This window comes from Mugil cephalus, chromosome 14, assembly GCF_022458985.1.
Source record: "Mugil cephalus isolate CIBA_MC_2020 chromosome 14, CIBA_Mcephalus_1.1, whole genome shotgun sequence".
Lineage (NCBI taxonomy): Eukaryota > Metazoa > Chordata > Actinopteri > Mugiliformes > Mugilidae > Mugil > Mugil cephalus.
Window position 1 is genome coordinate 4,414,288 of NC_061783.1, and position 18,271 is coordinate 4,432,558.

The window sequence follows — 18,271 nt, forward strand, 5'->3', positions numbered from 1 at the left end:
TAAAGTCCTACACAGCTAAACCTACACCTCAAATGTTAGCAAAGAACTTGTGAGGCACATTTCTCCAAATGTTCCAAGTTTGAGTGGAATACTAATTCAGCCTCTCACAGAAACTCGGCTGTGTCCATAGTAATACTGTGATATTGTCTCTGTGAATACTGAGAGGCTGCATTGTGCTGTTTCTCAGCTAAACTGCACATTCAGTACAACACAGAAGCAATGACTGGACAGAGCTACTAAGTCTCAAGGATGAATATTGTAAAAGTTACAGAAATGTATTTTTATCTCTCACCGTGATAGAGACAATTTTACGGTGAACATTTGTAAAGCAGGAGATTCAACTACGCTCTATAAGCTACATTTACACAATGTTCACTACTGGGGAAAGTATTCTAGGAAATGATTCTTTCTTTTAAAATGATTTTGATCATGTTCAAGCATTTTTTCCTAATAATCAAGCAGAAGATGTGAGTATTTTAACATGATGGTGCAATAAATAAGGAACCAAAGCGACTGTGAGTGGCCATTTAAACGTCTGCTCTCTACAAAAAGTGTGGCATGAGAAGGAGCAAGAAAATATTCTTTTTAAAAAAAAAAAATGGTGGTAATAAACCAACACAGGAAAACACTATCTGTAAAAGGAGGGGAGGGGGGAAAAAAAAACATCAGTTGATTTCATCATAAAATAAACACTACAAATCAAGGTGGCGATGAAGCGGGAAGAAGCGTGACATCAAATGCACGTGAGCGGAGCACATGGGACCACAAGCAAACAGGCAGACTGCTGTCTAGAAGAGCTAAGGTGGTTAGACATTCCATACCTGGGTCAATGAGAACCTCCTGAGCCCCTACAGACAGAGAGAAAGAATGCAGATTCACTCCATGACGCAGGGCGCAATGTTGGCAGTGTTAGTCCCAACTATCTGATTAATGGCTGCTGCTGCTGCTGCTTTTTGATATGAACTGTAAAGCCAAGAGGCATGATTAACTGTGAGCACATAGCTTGGAGTGTACAATAAAGCAAAAAGGTAACACAATTACAAACTAGCTTGTGGTGTTGAAAGCTTCATGCTGCTGCCGCCACGACACAATGCTCTGTGTTTCTATTCAATAATCATCCGGATACAACTAAAAGTTGAATATAACACACAGTAAGAGCTTCATTTGCACATACATGTAACATACTAGCTTGTATAGCTTATTAAGTACCGTATTTTCCGCACTATAAGGCGCACCGGATTATAAGGCGCGCCTTCAATGAATGGCCTGTTTTAAAACTTTGTTCATATATAAGGCGCACCGCATTATAAGGCGCACTGTCAGCTTTTGAGAAAATTGGAGGTTTTTAGGTGCGCCTTATAGTGCGCCTTATAGTGCGGAAAATACAGTAGTTTATCGGTTACGAGAGGAAGGGCAGCGGAGCGGTGTTTTTATCGCGGGAGAAAAAGCTCTTTGGCATCATCGCGGTGAAGAGATGAATGACTGCGGCCATCTCGCTTTGTTCCCTCGGAAACTCTGTTTAGTCTTCTTTACTTGGCGCAGGTCATCTTGTTGCTTCCTCCACTTCCGCACCATTGATTCGTTAATGTTAAATTCTCTCGCTGCTGCTCTATTCCCGTGTTCTACTGCGTGACTGATCGCCTTGAGTTTAAACTCTGCGTCGTAAGCGTGTCTCTTAATAGGAGCCATTTTGGGGTCTTTACATAAACACACAAATGGAAATGAAACGACACGCCTCGCGCAGTCATATATCCCAGCATGCACCGCGCGCTTCTTCTTCTACGGGGGAAAATGAAGTCGGCGGCTGCTTACCGTAGTTGCGAGACCTGTTGTGGCTCAATATTGGTCCATATATAAAGCGCACCGGATTATAAGGCGCACTGTCAGCTTTTGAGAAAATTGGAGGTTTTTAGGTGCGCCTTATAGTGCGGAAAATACGGTACTATGTATGTGCGCCATGTATGCGAGATCACAGGGGTTCACTAAAACTTGTCTGATCTGAGCTCACCATCATCTGTTCATCTGTTTCATCAGTATTTAAACAGTACGCTACCTCCCTGTACGATGCAGGTCTTAAAGTATTCCAGCACCGTGTCAGATCTCCGGCGTGTGGAGTTCGATCGCGATTAAAAATATATCAACGTTTAGAAAAAAAAAAAAAAAAAATGCTGATGCGGGATATTGTCAGGCTGGAGCTTCAGTTGAGTTCATCTACCAATGGAATGAGAGTAACACAGTTTTCCCTCTCCAAACTAACATCAGTCGGAATATAGAATATAGATATAGTTCAGGCTGTATGGGGTGCGGGGGGCCTACATTTCTTAGATACAAGTAGAGGGGCTCAAAGGAAAAAAGGTTGGGAACCACTGCTATAGAATATATAGACTACTCGCATGTCGTGGCTGCATTACTATTACTATTACTATGTACTTTTGTTTTTTCTTTTGCCTGTAATCCACACTCTGTAGTTAATTAGTGTGAAAGCATCCTATGATAACAGTCCCACACTAAGTCTTCATGACGGTTGTGGTTCTTAGCATTTGTGTAAAATAAGTGACGGAGCCGTTTCTTCTACATTTTGTTCATGTCACACTTACGTTTCGTTGCACATTTATTTATTTATCGCAATGGATTTGTTTCTGGTCCGTAGCAGAAAAATAGATGAATAATTACTACTAGATTATAATACTGTTATCATTCACTTAATTGATTAATCCAAAAGAAAATAATTGCTAGTCATTAACGTCCATGGATATGACCCTGTTTATTGTCACCCTGTTAGTTTGTCGTAGCATGTTAGTTTGGTTGGTCATTGTTCTTCATTCTTGTTACAATTAGTTGAAGACAAACACAGCAACGTGAACGTGACATCATGTTAATAGCACATTACTTAAACAGCACACAGGTTAAATGAGGTTAATTTTAAATTAGCAGTCAGTAATCTTGTAATTTGCGCACAAAGGAAGCGGCTTAGCTGAGCAAAGCTTGGAGATGATTGAGGTGCTAGTCAGCACGGATATTCTCTCTCAAATTACAACTCAGACGACCGTCACGGAACCCGCGGTCTGTGTCGGTCCGGCCACGCGGCGACCCGCTCACCTGGTCTGTGGCGTTTCCCCGCGTCTGCCGGCTGGGAGATGCTCGGCTTGCGTCCCGCCGTCTTCCCCCCCGTGCCTCCGGGGTAGTGGAATATGACCGAGGCTGAACACAGACCCTCCAACGCGGCTGTGGACAAAAAAAAAAACGCAGCAATAACAAAAAAATACACCTTGTGATATATTGCCTCGTAAAGCTTTGTGATCTATGGATCAGAAACGTTGCCCACTGTTGCACTCACTGAATGCCTGGAGCATGAAGCAAAACAAAAAACTCAATACCTGAGTCTCAAATTGTAGTAATAAGCAAGCATCCCCCCCTGACTTACCGCCCAGCCAGAGGAAGTCATTAACTCCCCTGAGCAGCTCCACAGCCATGTGGTAGTGGACCAGCGCGTCCTGCAGCATGCCCGCCTGGAGACACAAGTCCCCGACGTGCTTCCTCATCCGTCCCTGGCAACGCTTCTTATAATGCCTGAGGTGAAGCAGCAGGTGGAGGGAGAGAAAAAGTTTTCAGTCAGCGGCGTGATGGATGAAGTGGCTCAGATTCTCGAACAACAAAATACATGTTTTTTTTTTTTTTTGGCTTTTGTGTTTTTTTTTTTTTCATGGAAATTTCCATGTTTTAAAAACAGCCCTGGCTTTGTGTTATTGTCTCGTGAGGAAGGGCCCAGGAGAGGAGGCTCAGGTGAATCTTATCAGTCGGCTACAGAGGGGCGTATGGGGTGGGAGAGCACAAGCGAAACGGGAGCGACAAGACAAGGAGAGAGTACGAGCTGTCCTACGACCCTTCAGTCTTGCACAATAACAGGAAGGAGCAGCTTCAACGGGAGACAAGGACATTTTGAGGGGAACACTTGAATGCCATTGTGCAAGACGTTCAAGCCTTCTGAAAGACTGGGGAGGTCACGTGGTGATCGGGGACTACAAGTAAAAATGAACTCCTAAGCTGCATAATCTAGATGCAGCGATATAAAAATCTACATAAACATCTATTATAGCACTTAAAAAAACACACTAACGCTCAGTAGGCTACTTTGGATGCCAAGCTGGAAGGTAATATACTAGTAAAAGTATATGGTTCAATGTGGCCACTGTGTCATTGAGCCCAACCGTATATCTGAAGCTAGGAAGAACATAGGTAGCATGTGCTGTGACGTGTTCAATGAATGCAAACTATCAGCTCCTCCTTCAGTAGACCAGCACATAAATACTCTACTTCCACATTACTACTTGGTTTAGCCTGAGCATTTTGTAAGGCATGGCTTTTTTATTTTAATTCTTTTTGTATGCACTGGTTTCATTCAATACTGTAATGTATGAAAATGGAATCGTAGAGACAGGAAACATCTTAAAGCAGGTAAAACCCCTTTGTCCATAAATTAAAAACATTATCATTCAAATTATGGCAACATTAAAGATTTAACTGCAGGGTAGGACTCAGTAATTTACTGATCATTCCTCTGACATTTCCTGGAATGAACTACAGTGTATACCATTAATTATATGACGAATAGAGACAGTATTCATCGGTACACTTGTAATTAATTGCTACTGTAACCAGGGTAGTCAGCTGATCAAGCAAAACTTCTAAACTGTGTCTCCGAGCGAGCCTACAATTAAGTTTCCCATTACAGATGAGACGTGAATGAATATTTAATCGGTTTCAATGGGAGCTTTTCTTCGAGGCTATTTTCCTTACAATTAGCACCAATTTGCATGGCTGTTCAAAAGACATTATAGTGAAATTGCAGAAGTTTTCATTGTTTGCAAAAACATGAAAAGGTTTGCATATATTTCTTTTTTTTACACAACTCACATGACACATAAATGTAGAAGGATTTATACAGGAATTCAGGTTTGGAGTTGTATTTGTTTAACTATATTTATTATTAAAACTGTAGTTTAAAGTGGTTGATAGCTGCTTCTCATGTTTATTTACAAGAGAGAAGTTGTAAAAGCTTAATGAAAACTTACATTTGAGGTTTTGTACCAGTATAATATGAGGCACTGAATGGACATAGGTAGTGCAGGCTACTCTATACTGAACATATGTGTTTCATGTCACATGTGCAGGCTGTGATAAAACACTCTGATTGGCTGTGAGCTTAGCGATCCAGGCCAGAGCTGGGAAACAAAGCAATGCAAGCGAGAAGAATGAAACAGAGAGAGGAGGCTCTGTTCATTTCTCTTCTTCATCTCATCTGAATGTTCTGATAAAATGTAAAACATATATATTTTTATTTATTTTTTTGTTAAGTACAATGACAAGGTTATCTGGAAAAAGGAAGTGATCAGAGAGTTCTGTACAACAGTTTATATACCTGCAGTCCTACCTCTTCCCGTTTCTTTTTTTAGTGCCTGCTGCTTTAGTTTTAAAGGAAACAGCACCAACAATCAGTCGTAGTCGTCACTGGTTCTGTGATGTTAATTTGGCGTCTATGTGCATTACAACAGGCAACAGGACTTGCTTATGTTTATTGAAGATATTTCAACTTTTGTATCTTCTGTGTAAAACGTTCTTTTTCATGAGTCCTCCGTGAAGTCAAGTAAAATGTTATGGTGTGTTTCTACACTGTGTCTTGCATTAAACATCACATATACGACATTTGTAATAGTGTTTTGATGTTTGTCATTTTCTGAAAAACTATTTTAAAAAGTAAACGACTCGTCCTGGCCTGGAAGCCAGACCAACGTCGCTGCCTACATTTTCTTTTACAGTTGAAGGTTGGTCAGCGATGGACATTAGAGTTACAGCAACTTAGTCATGCACAACATCTAAGCACCACTGACATAGACTCGTTTATAACTTTGTTACCAGACTCATATTGCATGGCCACGACAGGCTAGACTCATCCTGAACTCAGTGGCTGTCCAATGAAACATGTCTCTTCCTCTCCTAGCATCTCTTCTTCACACTGAGCCAGCTACTTTTGGCTCAAACTAGAACCATGTGTTGTGTTCCTCTGGGGTTGACCTATCAGAGCAGACTTTTTTAAAAAGGAAAACATGGGAAACACTGACAAGAACGTTTAACAACCCCAGGGAGGAAAGAAATACTGTCAGTAAATAAGAGTCTACATGACTTCTTCGTGGTTCTTTGTTAAGTCACATAGATTAAATACAGATACAGCCCTTTGACATCCCTCCAAAGTATTAAAGTCATGTAAAACTTAGTAATTAAGTTAAATGAATGGACAAGGCTACAAAAATGTGATCAGTGAACCTCTGAGAGCACTGGCTGCTCAACTGATTCAAGGTAAATCTCAACTGTGTCAAAGATTGCTGATGTAACATTTATTAATACAAGTCAAGCAGTAAACTATAATGTACTGCGGTGCATCAGGAAGTCACCCCACTCGTTGTGTAAATCTTCAAGACCTAGATTGCCTTGTACTGTATATATTTGATGCCTGGTAGTTTGTGTCACTGCTGTGGTATTGGTTACTCTGCTTAGAGTATTTATTCATACTACTTGTATTTTATCCGTGGCCAATGCCTTCAAACAAGCTATTTTAAACCGGTTTGTGTAATGACTGACATGAAAGGAGGAGTGATGAGTTTGACTTGGCGTCATGAGCAGATGAACGACAGCGCGCTCTCCTTCGGGGCGGAGCTAAAGCTGATGGGATCAGAGTGGGTTGCCTGAGCTTATGAGTCTAACGTCTCACCTTTTCACACCCAACAATAAACTCACAGGACAGTATGAAAGAAAAAAAGAAGAAAGACAAATAAAGCAAGGTAAACAAACAAAAATGAACGCAGCAAAAATCAAAGGACAGATTTTTGAGAGGAGAACTTCGGAGCAGGTGAGACTGACATGTAACAAGCAATTCAGCACAAACTTGCACGTACTGCAGTATTTACCGACTACAACAAACATTTGAGCACTTCATAAACTGCCTGTAAATTCAAGAAACACTGTCTGGAACTTAATGAAAGCATAACTCACCTGCTGTCTGTGTCCAAACCCACAAAGTCCTTCTTCTCGAAGGGCACACAGAGCAGAGTTATCTTGTCTCCAGACTTATCTGTGGCCCGGTCGAGCCGCTTGGACTCCAGGACAATAAATATCGACTCCACAAAGTCCTCCACCCTCTTCTCGACATCTGAGCACTGGTCAAAGCTGGAGTAGAAGGCCACGTCCGTGCGCTGCTGCTCTGCGATCTCCCCCTCGAGCCCAAACACCAGCAGCCGCGAGTCGTACAGCGTGGAGCTGTACACCTCCTTCTGGCCGTGGAAGCGCTCGGAGGTCTGGGGCCACTCCTTGGCCGAGGCGCAGGTGGTGACGGAGATGAGGCCCACCACTTTGCGGTGCGTCTGGAAGTCGCCCCACTCGTTGTTCTCGGGCAGGTAGTGGTGGCGGTAGCGGATGTAGAGGAGGCGCTGGGAGTCCCTGATGCTCACCTGGCTCACGCTGGCTATGCGCTTGTAGATCTTGAAGAACTGGTCCTCGGGCACGATGCCGACCGGCTGGACCACCACGAGCACAGTCTGGTGGTCTTCGGCGCATTGCAAGTAGTCTGGGACGCTCATCTTCACAAGCTTCGAAGGGCAGAAAAATATACATATTAAGTGAGGTTATTCCAACTTTCTGTTACAATAAGGAGCATCCAGTTCCATGTAGACTGCAACTAGTATGCATTACTTACTAACCAGCCACATATACGCAGATATTCTATTCACCAGAACAGACATTATGGCAATAAAAGTATTTGTTAAAAAAAAAAAAGAGGTGCACAGATACAAAATATACCAATATTTTAAAATGACAAACCAAAAGGTCCCTCGGGCCATAATACTATATAACGCCTCCCTGTGAGGAACCAACTGGACGTTTACAGTTTTATTATTATTATTATTATTATTATTATTATTATTATTATAGTATCTGTTCTGTGTGATGAAGCTAATGGACACTGAAATTCCCACGGCATAAATAAAGTATCTATCTAATATAATCGAATTAACAATAATGAAAAAGCAGGTTATTTTATTTAACCAGGTTAAACAGACAACCTACATTATGTATTGTGACTAATATCACAGGTTTTATCTACTCTAACATCCGCCTTGTTTGTGTGCAGTGCGACGTAGACCCCAAGACAGTGCCTAAATATATGAATGGAAAAGGAGTCCTCTCTGACGTCATGCAGTGGCAGCTAAATGTGCTAGCTGAAATGATTGTTACGGAGGCTAAATGCGAGGAAAACAAGGCGTGCAATGAAGCCGAAACCCTGCATTGAGCCGTATTATTTTAACAAGCTAAAGCGGTATGTTTAGCTATGTTGTCGCTCCAAAACAGCTGTCTGCTAGCTTAGCTTAGCATCTGAATCTGCTGCTCCTGACTGTCACACCGTAACAACGAAAACTGGACAACAAGCTGGTTGAGCTCGTAATGCTCATACCAGTTTAATCCCATTTATCGCCACTCACAGCAATGCCATTAAAATATAAAATTTACTCCAGTTACCTTGCCTGTTACCTGTCAAATTTTAGAGCTTCCTCCTTCTTTGCCAGTGTTTAACAACACTAAAGCGTCGTTGCAACTTCCGGTGACAATTTTCAAAATAAACCATCGCGAGGCCAGTGAACGCACTGTGTCCTTCTCTTAATAATGAGATTCGTTCATTTGTTCTTCTACTGGGACATCATTCTTATTTTGGTATACATATAACTGTGGTACCAAGGTTCAGCTTAAACTTTGGTGGTTTTATATATGTTCGAGCTTAGATGTTTAACATCAAATATTTGACACTTATTTGACACTAAAAAGGTAAGTGACACATTTTCTATCATCAAAAAACTGATAAACGTTAAAAAAGATTTTTGAGAGATAATAATATGCATTTGTCCGATTAATCTAACAGGTTCAAAAGAAATGTGAAGCAAAAATGATAGTCATGACATTATGAGGCCTTTATTTTGAATATCGCTGTGTGGGACATCTTTTTCTTCGTGGTCGTTGTATTTTTCTGCAGAAGTATACTATTTTGGGTAGACTCCACCTAATGGACAAACAAAGTATTGCAGGCATACTTCACGCTCTTATTTGTTTTCTTTGATGTCTTGATAAGATATTCTTAAAATTAATGTGTTTTTCTTTTCATATTATGATGTTCTTTTGTACTTGTTACCGAGTTCCTGATAAACATTATTTTAAATAACAGCAGTAAAATAATGATATTGGTGTGTCCTACTTTGTGAGGGTCACACTTCATCAAGTACAAAATAGCGATATCCCACATGCAGCTTTAGCATGAATGTACCAGGGTAGGTCCTGAGCACAAGAGATGTCATCCCATGACATATGGGCTTTCAGACACACCACTGATATGTAAATTAAAAATTAACTTGTTGGGGATGGGCAGATGTCCGCGCACTACCCTGTAAAATTCCTCATTCAGCTGGGATGCACACCAAATTAGCTTTCTCCACAGTGAAGGTCTGAGAAATAAATAAAAATGATCCGGACAGGTCGATTCAACTCAGTTTTATTTTTTTAACCCATAAATCACTTTTCACAATCTTCTTGGAAGACAACAGCATTTTATTCCCTATATTCATCTTTTTTTTGGCCAAGGGGAATTGGTCCAAAAGCAAAGCAGTAGCTCAGAGAGAGAGACATGGAATGTCTAAACCATGATTCATAGTGAATAAACATCAATTACAGGCAAACATCCACAACCATCGACTTACAAAACAGTGCACAAACATTGTGTGTGAAGGCTGTCATTAACACAACGAACCGTAACAATACCATTCTGATAGCAGAGGGGGTTGACAGATGGAAGAGGTTAGAGAGGGAATGTGTGCTGTTCTCACTTAAAAAACAAAAAACAAACAAAATCAAAACACTAATACATGAAAATTAACTGAGATCAATGGAATGAATGCAAATCCATAAAAAAAAAAGCACAAATAAGTGAAGCCTTCAGTTTTCCCATGTGTGATGAACAGCTTCCACCTTTATGTTTGTGTTCAGAATGAGGCAGATTTTCAGTGCATAGTCACATTACTGCATCTCCATGTCCAGTACAATCAGTGAAGCTGTAACATTAAAAAAAAAAAGAACAGTGTGAGGAGAAGCTACGCTACCGAAAGCTCAAAGACTTGCACCTTAACCAATCCAGTCATTAACACTCCTGATAAAAATGCTCCCCTCTAGATGTTTGGCATCTTTTTTTCATCATCATCACGGAGCGCCCGCCAGTCCCAGGAGCAAAGCTTTCAAGTTATACAGTAAAATTATGGGAAATGTTGAAGATGCCAGGCAAGTGCTAACACAAGCAAAAAGCGCATTACAGATATGAATTGGCACCAAATGTAACATTAAGAAATGTGTTCATCCGGTTCGACTGGGTGCAGTCGTCTACTGAAATGTTTAACCACCAAATGATTATGTTAAGCAACTCGTTAATAAGTTTGGCCCATTAGAGACTCGGTAATGTGTAGGGTAAATTTCTTCATACTTCTTTAGTTCGCTGTTATTTTAACCAATCAGTTCGACGATATCTGATTTCTTATCTGCATTTAAGACTTAAGTAACTAACTTAAGACATGTAGAATACTGCTACAGGCATATACATAGACCACCATGTGTAACTTTCAATAGTACCATGCAACATGTCTCTTCTGAAATAGCTCATAGGGTTTAACCTCAGTGGACTATTATCTGAAAATGATTAGTTGAAAATTAAAGCCATGATCTGTACACATTAAGACTTAAGTAGCATTTGGCATGATCAAAAAAAAAATACTGCAGTTAACGGTCAAGTTTAAATTAAGATGTCAATCTAGTTCCCGTAGTTAAGCATAATTTTCCCTCCTTCGTTTAAAGGTACCCTGTTGACTTTTTGACCACTAGAGGTGCTATAGAGCAACGTTTTTACAAGAGGTCCCTTGTTGTGTTTGAAATGTGCTAATTTATGATATGCAACAGTCATCGATCATTAGAGGGTGGCAGTGGGGCGCAACGTGGACGACGACAGTAAGCTAGCAAACACGTATGTAAACATCCTCCAGATATCAATACTGTTACAAACTGCCTTTGCAAACATTCATGAGGAAGGAAATTAAGAGGACGCATCAGTTAGGCTTTAAGGATAAATGGTGACCGACACTGAACTTTTTTTGGTTCACAGAAAAATGATTGCACCTTTAAATCTGTCACAGACTAGCCCTGGTGGCGTCCAATTTCAGAACCAAACCTCTTATTACATGTATGTAACGTATGAAGAGACCAATGGACCAAAATTACTAAAAGTTGCCTGTGCCTAAACGCTGTCTTTGAGCTGCTGTAACTCCTAATGATTGAGTTTGAGAACGTTGCGTTCCTTGCTACTTGCGTGCGCGTTTGCATCCATGTAAAGTACAAATAACGTCATGTACAGCATGGGAACTCGAAGGCTGCAGAAAACAGACGACAAATTAGTTAAGACTGACAGACAATGGGGTGTCTGGTGCGCAGAGGATCAGGAAGGTTGCGGGCCGAGTGTTGTCACCCGGCGGATTAATTTAATCTCCGGCGATCATGTGGCCGAGGCCGAGACTGGTCGCCAGGATTACCGCACGATTACACACCCCACAGATTCCAAGTGGACAAGGAGCACTTAGTAACACAAGTCTGTCAGACGAGGGGAAAAAAAGGTCCGAAAAAGAGCAGAAAAGTACACGTAAAAAAGAAAATGACGAAAAAGATTAAGACTGATTTAGAATCTAATGGTGAAGTAGAGGGAATGTGTGTCTTCTGATTAGTTGGATTCGGTGTATTTGGCATTCTTCATTATGGCATTGAAAGTGGGTGGACACTGCCAGCGGTGCAGAGAGAGACTGGATGAAGGGCCTCCGACGGGGCGCGGGGGTGGGGGGGAGACGGGGTTTAGATGGAGAACACCGCTCAGCCCTGCTCACGCCAGCTTCAGGAACTGTTCCACCGTATCTGCTTCCACCGCCTCGGAAAACGTTTCATAGTTCTGAGGAGACGGAAAGGGGCGGAAGTGTCAATCAGCAGGCAAGAAAACTGAAACTGATAAAATGAACAATGTGACGACAACAGGACTTTTTACTCTAATCGCTTTTAAATCAAAGCGATTGCAGCAGTTACCTCTGCACAGAAAGCATGTGGTTTCCATATACACTATCAAATTCGACATAGATAGATAAGACTTCTATACAGACACAGTCTTAAAGTGTTGACGTTATCCATGAATACTCCAAACACTCAAAAATCAGTACATTTTACAACGTATAAATCAGGGTGCACTCGTGTGTTCATCCCGAATTATGGCCAGGTATCCTGTAGAACTTTTCCAAAAGACCATTTTGATTTAGAAAGGTTTAGAAGGTCTAAGGAAACTCAAATAAAGAATGCCTTCCAGTTTATTTGCTAGTAGCAAACAGTTTATGCACATACAGACCTATAAAACTTTACGGGCTATATTTTCATTAATGCTCTAAGTCAGCTGGAAGTTGTAAAAGCAAGTACTTTTATAAATACATGGCTATCTACGTTAATGAAATGGCACTGTTCCTAATTACATTTTGTGAGACAACACATCACAGGGGAAAACGCTGAGGTGGTTTCCTCATTTCTAGATTTCAGGTTCATGTTATTATGAGTCTGAATAAAGGTAAACTTTGTAGAAGTTAGAGTTGTTTTTAACTCTAACCAACCAACGAATTGACTAATCCAAAACTAATCAACGCATTAACCGATTGAATGGATAATGGTTTGATGTAGGCCTGTTATTTACTAAAATCAAAGTCACACACCAATTCCACAGTAATGCTTTTCCCTACTCTCTGGGTGAACTGTGAGACAGTTAAAGGCGTGTGTTTTCCTCACCCCACAGTACTGGTCTTCATTGAAAAGCTGGGGAGGGACCGCCGCGGGGTCCCCCGCTTTGCTTCTCATCTCGTCCCGGAGCTCCACGCCCACTGAGATGTCAACGAGCTCGTACTGGATGCTCTTACTTTCCAGGATTCGAATCACTTCTGCCTGCTGAGACTTCACCTGAAAAAAAAAAACAACAAAAAAAACAAAGAGCTTGAATCAGGCTCCGTTCAGAACGTGCACGAGCTTCCACCCTGGGCAGGCGGCGTCGAGGAGCGAACACACCCAGGCAAACTGGTGATGCACTGGAGTGATCCACTCTCTGACCACATTCTAAAGTAGCCTGGGATGCACTTAGCCCCCTTAGTTCAGCCCCCCTGATAGTGTGAACGCACAACGCTTCAGGGTCACATTACAAAGCACCGAGCTCATTCATTCAGAGAAGAAAAAAAACAAGATGCAAACAGAGATCTATTAGAGTGTTTCATCGCATACAGAGCCTCAGTTTGGATGTTAATACAATCTTATCAGTTGGGGGGGCGGACAGAAGAGTGCAGCCACTTAGTCGTACACATCCTCCAAGCAAACACTATGGATCTGATTGGTTACAGGACGATCAAAAACCTTAAAACTGTCAGGCTACTGTTCAAAGTCAGTGTGTTCGCCACCCAAGCAGCTTCAGAGAAGTCCAAGTATATACTAAACAGCAACACAGAGGCATTTTAAGGCACAGTACAAGTATATCTATGTTTGGGGTATTTTTCAGGCTGTACACTGCACCTTTAACCAGCCTGTGGGTGATGATTAATAGACATGGGTTAGAGAACAGTCCGCTATCTTTTGGGGCGAGGGAGGAAGTTGGGAGGGGGTGTTTGCAAACGCGACCACACCTAGGAACAACACCAACTGGAAAAACACGAGATGGCATTCGGTCGCTGCAAGGCCAGCGTCATGTCCTCGCACCGAAAAAAAAAGGGGAATTGATTCGGATTTGTGGAACTACTACTTCCACAAATCTGAAACGGTTCCTCTGAGTCACAGGAGGTTCGTGTTGCTCTTTCATTCGTTCTCCTTTTATTTTTGGTAGCTGACAAATTGGAAAGCCACACAAACTGGGTGCGAGTCAGACAAACCAGACCTCACCTAGAAGCACTGCTGCACACGAGAGGGTTAAAAACTAATCCACGTCATGAAACTTTCCTCACACCTAATGGATACCAGATGTGAGGCCCAGCGCTTTGATCCACACTGTTTAAATACAATGCTGCAAAACTATTGTTATAATACAATTACTATAACACTAACATGTCTTTCAGTCTCGACCCGTGTACAGTTTTGTTTTTAACATGCTCCTCTTGATTCTAATTCTTATCTGTGGAAACGGGCGGCAAAACTCCACTATACAACTCGATAATTTAAGCAAATTGCGTTTGAGAACAAAAACACAGATACAAAATAAATAAAGTCTCACTTTACTTAAAACTACAGCGTCTGCTGGTGAATTCGGCTGACATGTGACCCACCAGGCAGCTCTTACTAAAGTAAAAAAAAAAAAAATAACTAAACAATCTGTTTATTAGTCCCCCAGCTCGTTTACTACGACTGTGCTGCAACTGGTCCATGAGATCTTGAGCAGCGGGCGTGCCATTACAAACAATCAAAATACTTCACATCCAGTTGTATTAAGCGCATCTGCTGTATTGTGACACCACAGATACATAATGACAGGAAAATGCCTCCGGATTGCCCGACACGTTTGCAGGTACCGGGACACCTTAAACTGTCAGATTTTTGAATGGAGTTTGGCGTACGATTCTCCACAACAGAAAACGCGTACACATTGGCTGCTACACTTTTCTTGTCCTATATACCACCCACTGTGACAATCTCGCTGCTTACACCAAGCAACATCCGCGTATTGAGGAAATAGATCTGCACAACACAGCTACATAAATGATACACCCATTCCCCCCAATAATTTCAGGAAACTTATGTGAAATAGGGCGACCTGCTCAGCGTTTAAACATGATTTAAGTCCCGACAAATTTCACATGTCACAGCCCTCAACATGACTTCGGCTGAGTAACGCTAGCGTTACAATGATGATATAAAGCGGCAGTGAGTTGCACAGGCCCGCTGCTCTGTTGGTCAGGAGGAAGCTGTTAGTGAATGATAGGGCGCTGGCTGTGTCTGCTGCTGGAGCGCTGTTAGCTGCACCCGCAGGAGACGGAAAACGGACACGGTAAACTTAGCGAACCGCGGCCGCTGGACTCACCGTCCTCGAAGCAGTAACGGTGGTGTAGTACAGTTTGACTCCCATGGCTGCAGGTCCTTCCTTGCACTCTCTCTTTGTGCGTAGTGCTGCTTGCAAGTAGCTTGTCCCTCGCCCCCGTCAAGCTGAATGTTCAGTCGCCGCCGATCGAGTGGGAAGGAAGTTTCGACGGCGATTCGCTTTCAAAATAAAAGAGATTTAAAAAAACAAATCGCTACAAATGCGGATTTATAGTTCTGTATTATTAACTAACCGCTTCTGGGACATTTTAATAGTATTTATTTGTTTATTAGGTTGTTTCAGCGACGTCTAATGCCATTCCTATGTTGATAAATAATTGTTTGAGTAAATCCATTCAACTATGAGCTGATGGACTCATCCGAACAGATGGATTAAACAAAAAATGTTTCCTCTATATTCAGTAGTCAAAGAGCTGCAACAGTCATTGCTTTGGAGGGTTTGGATACTTCATCAGATCAAATCAAATTTTAATATATGAACTCTAACTTGACCAATGCGGGAAAACAGCTGAAAAAAGGTTTTAACAACAACAATAATAATGTTAACAATTAGTTCTATTTGTATTTGTTACACAGCTGCTCTGGTTTCACCTCCTCTGACCACCAGCTGGACGTCCTCCTTTGACGCGCCAGTAAATTTTAATTATGGTGACAGTGACAGGAAATGATATGAAATACCTCGGTGAACTTGACTACATGTCCATTTCACTCTGAACCGCTATGTGTCGTTTAAAGAGACAGTGCGCCGCTTTATTCATATTTTAATGTCTGTCATTAATCTCTTGACTCATACAACCACAACACAAACGGCTATTATCTACCACTTAGGCCATGTGGCTTTGCTTTCTCTTTTTTGCCTTCCCCTTCACCTTCCCTCAGCCAAAGCATTGTTTCGCAATTTTTTGACTTTTTTTTTCAGGGTGAAGTTTTAATATGTATCTTTAAAAAAAAAACAGCTCATATAAATTGTGCTACAACACATAATTAGGTTAGCTAATGGGGTGACAATTAAGCATTTCACGTTACACGATTTATCTAGTCAGGTAGGGTGGGACTCGTGTTTAATTTTATATCATCTATTTATCTTATATTCTTCTGTTTCCTGAGAGGAAACAGGAAGCAGTAAGTCACACTTGCAGAGTGATTTCCGAGCCGTCTCTCTTTCCCCTCATGACACTGTGGCCTGTCTACTGCCACAGTGAATATTAAGCGGGGATTAAATTTAAGAAACATGTCCTCCTGGATAGACATTATAGATCTAATTATTATTAGGCATTCTGCAAATATCTGGGTGCAAAATTTCCCCATGGAACAAACTGGAATAAATGTGGATATGTAGGACACTGTCTTTCGAGCTATAATTTATTTTCAGGTACTAAACCACAAGGATGCACATCTAAAGCCGTTGTGGTGGTTGTGCACAAGAAACGAAACTGTACCCCGAGCACACTGTCTGCAGGCAGAGACGGTATCTCCAGAGAATGGAACCACTGGAGTCCAGGAAGTCTTCATTTATCCTTTAAGATTTACAGTTCCAGGCCAGCAGCCTCATTACTCAGCAGCACCGCACACCAAGCAGGCCTTACAGCGGAGCATTCTTCACCATTGCACAGCCATAACCCAGCCATGTACTAAAATAAGAAAACGTTGTGCTCACATTCCGTCTCTTCACACATTCTCTTAACTACTGCATTCTTTTTAAAAGCCTCCAGCTGGTTCTGTCTCACGCCGAGGTGGGTGGCTGAAACGTTTATGCTGCCATACTCACAGTGGCAATGTTAACACGGATACGCAGAGAGGGTGCAATGTTAACCATGTTTTAGTTTGCCGTGTTAGCATGCTGAGTGTAGAGAGACTAGTCAGGACAAAAGGAGTGTACTAAAAGAAAAACTGTGGTACAGAATGAACAAGTGCCAAGTGGGGGGGGCTACAGAAGAGAAGCCAAGCAGGGCCAGCCAGAGGCCAAGGGGAGCTGGCCAGGGAGAGCATGGTTAAGCAAGCCAATTGTGGTTTCCAGGCAAAGCAGGAGTGGGACGGGAGCAGTCTGGTCGGGGGAAAGCTGCAGCCGGAAGGGAGACGAGAAATAGCAGAAGGCTCGAGGCAATCAGGAGATGGTCTCGCATTGGATACCCCTGTCATTACAAGCATGTAGCAGTATACTGAGGATACTGATGAGTGCGCACTAACTACACTCATCAGTTATGGCAGGAGCAGTTGATGCTAGCCAATGAATTCTAGACTGCTAACGAATGAAATGCTCAGCCACCTTGGTTGGTATTTTCACACAAGTTTTTTAAATGACTGTAGACGGTGTCCCTCCCCTTCCACTGGGGTGCTGAGCGTTTCACACTCAGTTTTTAGATCTTTGTGAGTACAACATGCAGGTGTTCATAGCAAACTGCGTATTGCCACATTATGCTCTGAGATGCTTGTGAGGGGCTGGAGGTCTGCTTTCTCCCGAAAGTGCTAATGAGACGCTTTTAAATGAGCTGCTCTAAACTCTCGGGAGAGTTCTGAAAAGCTCCCCGCAGCGCCCCATCATTCCACAAGACAAAGTCTTAAGGATTTGTTCGTGCTGGACCGGGAGTTGGTGAAGCCTCATTAGACAAGGAGAGAGCCAGAAGCTGCCTCGTTGGGTTTGTTGGGTTCATATTTGTGGTGAGATCGTAATGTAATAACGCCAATTTCCGTGCGCCTAGAAACAGAATCAGTGGTGAGCGATTATATGATTATAAATCTGAATACTATCCTGTTCTGTCTAACCACCCAGCAACACTATGCAAGTGTCAATGATCCACATCCTTATACTGTAATCACCTACATTCTTGTTTTAACATCGCACTCAAGGATTCATGGCAAATCGTCAGTATGTTATTGCTTGCCTTTATGGTCTGGGTGTTTCGCTCCCCACTTTATGAAACAAGCAGAGATGAAATTTAATTATCACATGCGGAACATGTTGGCCCCATCTATTGTGAGTCAGAGAGGGGAAATGTGGGAGACAGTCCAATAGCTCCAACAGTTCCGCTGATTCAGCCTTTAAGCCAGT

The 18,271-nt window shown here is 42.0% G+C and overlaps 2 protein-coding genes across 4 annotated transcripts in view; both read right to left on the minus strand.

The window, feature by feature from the left end:
• Positions 1-8,651, minus strand: part of trappc9 (trafficking protein particle complex subunit 9) — a 212,985-nt gene extending 204,334 nt beyond the window's left edge. Inside the window, exons 1-5 of one of the 3 annotated variants that reach the window (XM_047604446.1) lie at positions 8,569-8,651; positions 7,048-7,640; positions 3,425-3,570; positions 3,100-3,225; positions 822-848 (exon numbers count right to left, since the gene is read on the minus strand). In XM_047604446.1, the coding sequence (XP_047460402.1) occupies positions 822-848; positions 3,100-3,225; positions 3,425-3,570; positions 7,048-7,631 (883 nt within the window). In that variant the 5' untranslated portion in view covers positions 7,632-7,640; positions 8,569-8,651. The remainder of the gene's footprint in view (positions 1-821; positions 849-3,099; positions 3,226-3,424; positions 3,571-7,047; positions 7,641-8,568) is intronic. The other 2 variants (XM_047604447.1, XM_047604448.1) reach the window with 2 other exon arrangements.
• Positions 8,652-9,573: 922 nt separating this feature from the next.
• Positions 9,574-15,361, minus strand: sh3bgrl3 (SH3 domain binding glutamate-rich protein like 3). The gene is made up of 3 exons (XM_047605154.1): positions 15,206-15,361; positions 12,943-13,110; positions 9,574-12,070 (listed from the first exon to the last, which is right to left on the minus strand). The coding sequence occupies exons 1-3, from the start codon at positions 15,248-15,250 to the stop codon at positions 12,005-12,007; spliced, it is 279 nt and encodes a 92-aa protein (XP_047461110.1). The 5' UTR covers positions 15,251-15,361; the 3' UTR covers positions 9,574-12,004.
• Between the last annotated feature and the right edge of the window lie 2,910 nt (positions 15,362-18,271).